Source organism: Acomys russatus, chromosome 19 (assembly GCF_903995435.1).
Source record: "Acomys russatus chromosome 19, mAcoRus1.1, whole genome shotgun sequence".
Taxonomy (NCBI): domain Eukaryota; kingdom Metazoa; phylum Chordata; class Mammalia; order Rodentia; family Muridae; genus Acomys; species Acomys russatus.
Genome location: NC_067155.1, coordinates 52,516,664 through 52,524,938, shown reverse-complemented (window position 1 = coordinate 52,524,938; position 8,275 = coordinate 52,516,664). Strand labels below are relative to the sequence as shown.

Here is an 8,275-nt window from a genome sequence, read left to right as displayed (position 1 = left end):
CAGGCTTGAGGCGAGTGTGTGTCTGTGTGGTGAACGTGTGGCTCAGCCCTCAGCTTTATGTCATGTCAGGGTGTTGAAAGAGATGACTGAATGGTTACCAGGAAACTACGAAATCATTAAAAAAAAAAAAAAAAAAGCTAGCAAGGCTCTTATGCAACTTGCTGTTTGCATAAACAAATAATAAAAAAAAATTCCCTAGGCAGATGGGAAGCCACAAATTTTTCTAAATGTAAAGGATAAGTTTAGGCAAGCAGACTGTCAACTGTGAAGGAAGGAATGGGGGCATTCCTTCTGAAGGCTGCATGCAGGCACACTGCTTAGTTAATTGGCCTTGAGAATCTTTTCACTGCCATTTGCTTGGCTTACATAATTAATAACTCAACAATGGCATGGATCGTGCAGTGTGCTGAACGCGCAGCGAGGCTTTCCAGAAGCAGTGAGAATTCCTGTGATATTTTACTAAGCAGTGGTAATGTGTCTATGGTTTGCCCACTTTCTCTTTTTTCCTTTCTAGGATTTCCCTTTATTTTTAACTGTGCCTATGCATGTCTGTCTGTGTGGGTACGTACGTGTAACTGCAGGTGCACCCAGAGGCTATTGGACGCCCTGGAGCTGCGGTTGTAGGCAGTTATGACCCACCCGCCGTGGACGCAGGACCAGCATGCCCTCTTATCCGACACGCTGGTTCTCCAGCACCATGTTCTTTTTTTTTTTTTCTTCTATTTTTTCTTTCCTTTCTTTCTCTCAGGGAGAATCTTGCTATGTCTCCCAAGCTGGCGTCTCCATCTTCCTGCCTCTGCCTCCCAAGTGCTGGAGTTGCAGACATGCAGCCCTGTGCCTGGCTGTGTGAGCTGTATTTCTCGCCCCAGCCTTGCAGAAAGACAACATTTTCCTTCCTTTTTTTCTTTTTTTGGTTTTTCGAGACAAGATTTCTATGTGTAGCCTCGGCTGTTCTAGACTTGCTTTGTAGACCAGGCTGGTCTCGAACTCACAGCAATCCACCTGCCTCTGCCTCCTGAGTGCTGTGATTAAAGGCATGCACCACCATGCCTAGCCCTTATTATTTTTTTTTAAGTGTGATTGTCATCTAGAGTGTATCCTCTCATTGAATATTTTGGCATATATATGTATATGTGTATATATATGCAAAAGGTTTATACATTTTCTTTTTCTACTTTGAGTTAGAAATTGGACATTTATCCCTTCAGTTGCATACCAAAATCCTCAATGGCACTTGATAGACCCTTGTAGTCTAGATGCGGGGTGACCTAATCCTGGATCCTATAGGATTATGGTTACTTCATAAAGTTGGTGATAATGAAGATGAGAGTTTGGGGACCAGTGGTGCCCATATTGCAGTTTCCAATGTGCCAGACTCCATGCCTTAAAGATTTGTTTACATTTTGTTTGGTTAGCTGGTTTGGGTTTTAGAGACAGGGTTTCTCTGTGTAGCCCTGGCTGTCTTGGAACTCACTCTGTAGACCAGGCTGACCTTGAACTCACAGAGATCTGCCTGTCTCCATCTCCCAAGTGCTGTGACTTAAGGTTTCGGCCACCACACCCAGACGATTTGGATTTTTTTTTTTTTTTTTTTTTTTTAGTTTTCGAGACAGGGTTTCTCTGTGTAGCCTTGGCTGTCCTGGACTCGCTTTGTAGACCAGGCTGGCCTTGAACTCACAGCGATCCACCTGCCTCTGCCTCCCGAGTGACGATTTGGATTTTTAAAGTGTAGGAGTATTTGCCTGTGTCAGAATGTGTGCCACATGCTGCAGTATCCAAAGAGGCCACAAGAGGGCGTCATATCCCCCGGAACTAGAGTTACAAATGGTAGTGAGCCACCATGTGTGTGCCTAAAATAGAACCTGGGTGCTTTGCAAGAGGAGCCAGTATTCTTAACAGCTGGTTGGTTTTGGTTTTTCAAGACAGGGTTTCTCCATGAAGCCTCGGCTGTCCTGGACTCCCTTTGTAGACCAGGCTGGCCACTAACTCATAGTGATCCGCCTGCCTCTGCCTCCCGAGTGCTGGGATTAAGGGCGTGAGCCTCCACCGCCCAGCTAAGAGCAAGTGCTCTTAACTGAGCCATCTCCCCCAGACAGCCTGTGTAGCCCAGGCTGGCCTCATACTCATGATTACGCTGCCTGCACCTCCTGAGTGCTGGAGCTACAAGGCCTGTAATACCACACCACTGCCTCTTCTCCTGCAGTTGCCGGGAGCCTCAGCTGGCATTGACACAGGCTTGTCTTGCTGCTTGTAGGTGCTGGGAGTGCTTCCTTCCTGGATAAATGTGGACTTACCGATGGTGGACTCCCACATATGGTTCCCCAGTGGCTGACACTGTTTTGGGAGCCTGGAGAACTTTGATCACTGGAGACAGATCACTCGGGGACAGGGCCTGGAAGGTTATGCCCACTTCGGGTTGAGGGCTACCCCCCTCTCCTCCAGGTCCAGCCACGGTGGTGTGAGGAGCTACCTGCCACCACCGCGGACTGAGCCCCTCGTGACATCACGGTGCTTTATATGACGCTTACGCCAAAACACACCTCTTCGCTCTAAGTTGTTTCTGTGAGGTATTTGGTTCCAACCACGTGAAAGTAACTCACACAGCACCCCTGACGTAATCCCACTAAGACAGAAACTCCTAACACTAATTATGGCTGGCATCCGGAATCTGAAAGGGAGTCTCCTTCCTTTTATAAATGTGTGTGCACACACATGAATATGCAGGTGCCCTTGCCTGTGCATGTGTGCTTGTGGTGACTGAAGGCTGACTTTGAGGGGCGTCTTGAGCTGCTGTCCGCTTTCTTCTGAGTCAGGGTCTCTTCCAAAACTCGGAATTAACTGACTTGCTGGCAAATCTCCAGGAGCACCTGCCTTGACACATCCCCACCCCCCAACAACCAGCACTGGGCCTACAGACATGCACCACCACGCCCAACTTCGTATATGGGATCCGAACTCAGATAAAGTGTGTGCATAGCAAGCACTTTACCCCCTGAGCAATCTTACCAGCCCCTCCCCAACCCCTTTAAAAATGAAAAACGTAAACAATAAGCCTTGGGTCCTATAACCCCAGTACTTAAGAGGCAGAGCCTGGCAAAGTGGTGATGCACACCTTTAATCCCAGCACTCTGGGAGGCAGAGGCGGGAGGATCCCTGTGAGCTCAAGGCCAGCCTGATCTACATAGTAAGTTCCAGGACAGCCAGGACTGTTACCAAGAAAGACTCTGTCTCATAAAACACATGAAGGAGGGGGTGTGGACAGAGAGATCAGGAATTCAAGGCCGCTCTCAGTTCTAGAGTAAGTTCAAAGTCAGCCTGGGCTACATGAGACAATATCTCAAGGCAAACAAACTACACAAGAAGGAAAAAAGTGGCCTTTGTTGTGGTTAGCATAACTGTCAACAGGACCAGGGTCATTTAGGAAGAGTGTCAATGAGGGATTGTCTACACTGGGGGATTGTCCTAATTAACTTAATTGATGTCCAAACACCTAGCCCACCATGGGCAGCACCATTCCCTGGGCAGAGGGTCCTGAACTGTATAAGAATGGGGGAACTGCCGGGCGTGGTGGCGCATGCCTTTAATCCCAGCACTTGGGAGGCAGAGGCAGGCGGATCGCTGTGAGTTCGAGGCCAGCCTGGTCTACAAAGTGAGTCCAGGATGGCCAAGGCTACACAGAGAAACCCTGCCTCGAAAAACCAAAAAAAAAAAGAATGGGGGAACTGAGCTGAGCATAAAACAAGCAAGCAAGCTCACATACATTCATCCCTCGCTGCTCTCGAGTGTGGCTGTAACATAGCCAGCTGCCTCAGCTTCCTACCCTGACTTCCTCACAATAGCGGACAGGAATGGTGAACCGAAATAAGCCTTTTCCCCCACTTATGCTGCTCTCTGTCAGGGTATTTTCTCACATTTTCTCACAGCCAACAGAAATGAAACCAGACAGTCATGGATATTTTTTTTTTTCTTTTCTTTTTTTTTTTGAGGCTGGGTTTCTCTGTGTAACCTCGTAACTCCTATGGTAGACCAGGCTGGCCTCGAACTCAGAGATCTACCTGCCTGCCTCCTGCCTCCTGAGTCCTAGGATTAAAGGTGCTGCCACCACCACCCAGTCCCATTACACATAAAATTAGAGTAACAACAAATACTTTAAATTTGGAAAAGAAGAAACACTGGCTGCTAATTCTGGCTCCATCCTTGGTGGGCAGTGAAGCCCCTCACTTGCCCCCCTCAGCTTCCTCTTGTGGAAACGCAGGAACTAGGTAGCACCCCGCCACCCCCACGCCCCTCCCCTGTAACCTCTTTACAATGCTGCTCACATTCAGAGCTTCTAAACAAGAAGTTCGGACTACAGAGAGGGTATTTAAATTGAGGCCTCCCGGTGCCAGGGCCTGGTATGGAATTTCCAGTCTTCCCACCTCTGGAGGGCACGCCTTGTCTTGTGCTGGCCTCCCCCCCCCCCCCCCCCCCCCCCCGCTCTTACCAGTGCATGAGCTGTACAGAAACTTGTCATGACGAATCACTTACAGATTCAGGCAGTGACCGTACAGTCTGGTGGAAGAGGGATTATACTCAAACATGACGCTCGCAGGCAACACGAGCCCCTACACTGGGTGGGACAGCTTGAAGGTGTGCTGTGGCACTCACAGAAGTTATTATTAATTAATTTTTCAGATGAGGAGTGTTGCCCAGGCTAACCTTGAGCTCCTGGGTCAAAGAATCCTCCGTCCTCAGCCCTCTGGGTAACTGGGACTACAGATGTTTGCTGCTGCACCCAGCAAACTGTTTTAAAAACTTTGACAGGGCGTGGTGGTGTATGCCTGTGATCCCAGAGCTCAGGAGGCAAGCAGAGGCAGGAAGGAGGATCGTTGCAAGGCCATGGCCAGCCTGGTCTGTATGATAAATTTCCCAAGAGGGCTATAAAGACCCTACCTCAAAAAACAGATCACCAGGGGGCTGGAGCGATGGCTCAGTGGTTAAGCCCACGGACTGCTCTTCTAAAGGACCCCAATTGAACTCCTAACACCACATGGCAGCTCATGTTACTGGCTGTACCTCCAACTGATCTAACACCTTCACACAGACACACATGCACGTAAAATACCAAAGCATATAAAACAAAACAAAAATTAGCCAATTAAAAAGAAGTAAATAAAACCAGGGGGTGATAGTTCAGGCTTTTTTAATGCCAGCACTGGAGAGACGGAGGCAGTCAGATCTCTCTGAATTTGAGGTTAGCCTGGCTGCATATGGACTTCTGGGTCAGTCACAGCTACATATGGAGACCTTGTCTCCAAAAAAAAAAAAAAGTAATTAAGCAAATAAATATAATAGGGCCAGGGTGTAGCTCAATGGCAGACCACTGGCCTCCCATGCCTAACACCCTGAGTTTGGTGCCCCCAAAACTCAGAAATTGGTGGGTGTTCCCTCCTGCTGGCAACAGTCCACAAGACCTAGGCCAAAAAGTGCCAAAAGCTGGCTCTTTGGAAAAACACGTATCAAAGCTGCCCTGGAGACAAGCCCGGGGGGGGGGGGGGGTTGAGCCCTGGGCGTGGCTCCTGCAATTCAGATACCCTTGGTTTAAAAACCCAGAGGTCTGGGGTGGGGGCGCTCACTCCGTTTCTCCCTCCACATCTCCCTGTCTTTGTCTTTCTTTTAAGATTGGATAGAACAAGAGTTTAGTGAATTAAAATCTAGCTCTTCAACTCTTGCCTGTCTTTATTTTAACCAAGTGTGGTCGGTTACCTGGCCTTTTACAAGTCCAAGGCTCCTGCCTACCCCAACACACACCCCGACTCCCCTTGAAGGGACATGGACTCCTGTAGGCTCAATTTTCTCAACCAATATATTTTATTACAACTCATTAACTGAGTGTACGTCACTTATAACCCGACTAATCAAAACACTAGGAAAAGAGGATTAAGGAACACAATAACAAAACCGTAAGGACATAAGTTCCGAGGATCGATTCTCCTGGCGTAAACAGCAGGATTTCTTCTGCTGGAACCTGGAGTAACCAGAGCCTGGAACCTCAGCAGGAGCGGGAGCCCTGAAGCCTTCCCTCGAGCGGTTCTCTCTAGGAGCATCTTGAAGTGGAGCAATGAACAGCTAAAACTATCCCGAGTCTCCAAAAAGCCCCGCCTCCAGTTCTGGGCTCATTTATATATCTCTTCCCAGAGTCTGTTCACAGAATCTTTTCAGCTGGCAACAATCAAGCTCCTGCACGGGTGGTTGGTCTTTGAGTGGATTAACCTCACCTGTTCTCTCACAAGACCGTTCCGATCCCACATTTGGGATCATAAAAAACAGGTTTCTCTCTCCTTCAGACTCCCATTGTCTCAATCCCTGAGTTCCCTCAAACTAGGGGATCCGACTGGAAAGCTTCCTCCCTGCTGAAGGGACCTTCCTCATGACAGAGCCTTCCTCAGCCAGCCACCCAAAGGCTGAGGAAAACTCCCCAACTTGGCTGAAGAAAACTCTGTGACCAGATTCTCTGCCCAGCCTCCCGAAGAAAGACTATCAGCTCTCCTTTAGCAACTGTTTGCTGTGCTGTGTACTTTCCATGTGTGACCTCACTTCATCTTCACACAAGCCCTGCACAAAAGGTGTTGTTATTATTTATTATTATTATTATTATTATTATTATTATTATTATTATTATTATTATTATTATTATTATTATTTTGTCTTGGGACTGGGAAGATAGGGCTTAGAGCAGTGGTTCTTACTCTTTCTAACACTGAGACCCTTTAATGCAGCTCCTCATGTTGTGGTAATCCCCCCCGCCCCCGAACCATAAGATTTTTGCTACTTCATAACTGTAAGTTTGCTACTGTTATGGATCATGATGCAAATATCTGATATGCAGGATATCAAATATGTGGCCCTTGTGAAAGGGTTTCCTTCACGGGTGTCTGGGTTGACTGGACTCAGCTGGACTGGTCTCCTCTGGGGCTTTCAGTTGGTGGCTAGGCTAGAGTTATATACGTGTGGTCCACGTTAATTTTTCTCCTTGATTTGACAAAATACTCGACTAAACGAACTTAGGGTTTTGGTTTGGCTTTGGCTCACGGTTTGTGGGGATACAGTCCAACATGGTGGGAACATGCGGCAGCTGTGAGCATGAGGCAGGTGGTCACCACGTGCTGCAGCCAGGAGGCAGAGGGAGATGAATTTGAGAGCACCCTCACCTTCTTATTAGCCCGAAGACTCCAGCCTATAGAAAGGAGCTGCCCACATTTGGGGCGGGACTTCCGGTTTCAGTTACTCCTCTCTGAGAACGTCCCCCGCCCCACCCTCAGATACATCCAAAAGTGTGTCCCCGCCCTAGATGACGGCAAGTGCAGTGAAGTTGACAGTGAGGATGAAAGCCAACAGGTGGTCAAGGAGGACACTGAGATGCGTGGGGTCCTCATCCTCTTTGTATGGTTATACGGCTCTCAGTGTGGCTTCTTCATGTGGCCCTGCCGTGTTTCTGCCCACCTGGTAGGCTGGGCAGCGCGGGGCCTTCTCTGTGTCTCCTGAAGTCTGAAGGCAGATCTACTTAATACTTGGCTTGGGGATCCCAGACCACCATCACAGAGGGATTTCATGTCCCACCGAGACAGGAGGCACTCACAGGCTCCAGTGGCAGGAAGCACAGATTCTTGGAGGACATTCTGGAAGATCGCCCACTGCGGACCATAAATGGCATTGAAGGCACATGTGGCTTCAGGAGACAGGACAGCCCTAGGGCTCTAACAAAGGCGATGTAGTGGTGGAAGTGGGGAAATAGAGGCAGAGAGGGCACTAATTGTACTGACTGCTGTGCATATATGAACCTATCTATGGTGTATATTGGTGTACATGCATACATGCATAATAAACAGTGAGGCGAGGAGTGAGAGAGAAAGACTTTTTTTCTGTTTTTTTTCCTTTTTTGAGATAGGCTCTCACATAGCCCAAGCTGACCTTGAACCTTTTATATAGCTGAGAGTGACTGAACTTCTGATCCTCCTGCCTCCACCTCCTGAGGGCTGCCATTTCAGGTGTGCACCTTCACTTCCAGTTTATGCCAAACGGGGGGTTTAACCCAGAGCTTTGTGCAGGGTAAACAATTTTGTGTGTGTGTGTGTGTGTGTGTGTGTGTGTGTGTGTGTGTGTGTGCGCGCGCAATCGTGTTTTGCCTGCATGTATAATACCTGTGTGAGGAGGAATTTGAGTTACAAACGGTTGTGAGCTGCCATGTGGGTGCCTCAGGTTTTTCGTTTAGTTTTAAAATGTAGAACTGAGGGCC

General features: G+C 48.3%; 1 protein-coding gene across 1 annotated transcript in view; it reads left to right on the top strand.

The window, feature by feature from the left end:
* Nucleotides 1-7,122: 7,122 nt before the first annotated feature.
* The window catches only part of Denr (density regulated re-initiation and release factor), a 14,340-nt gene continuing 13,187 nt past the window's right edge, over nucleotides 7,123-8,275 (top strand). The window contains exon 1 of the mRNA XM_051162148.1: nucleotides 7,123-7,485. Coding sequence (XP_051018105.1) covers nucleotides 7,123-7,485 — 363 coding nt within the window. The remainder of the gene's footprint in view (nucleotides 7,486-8,275) is intronic.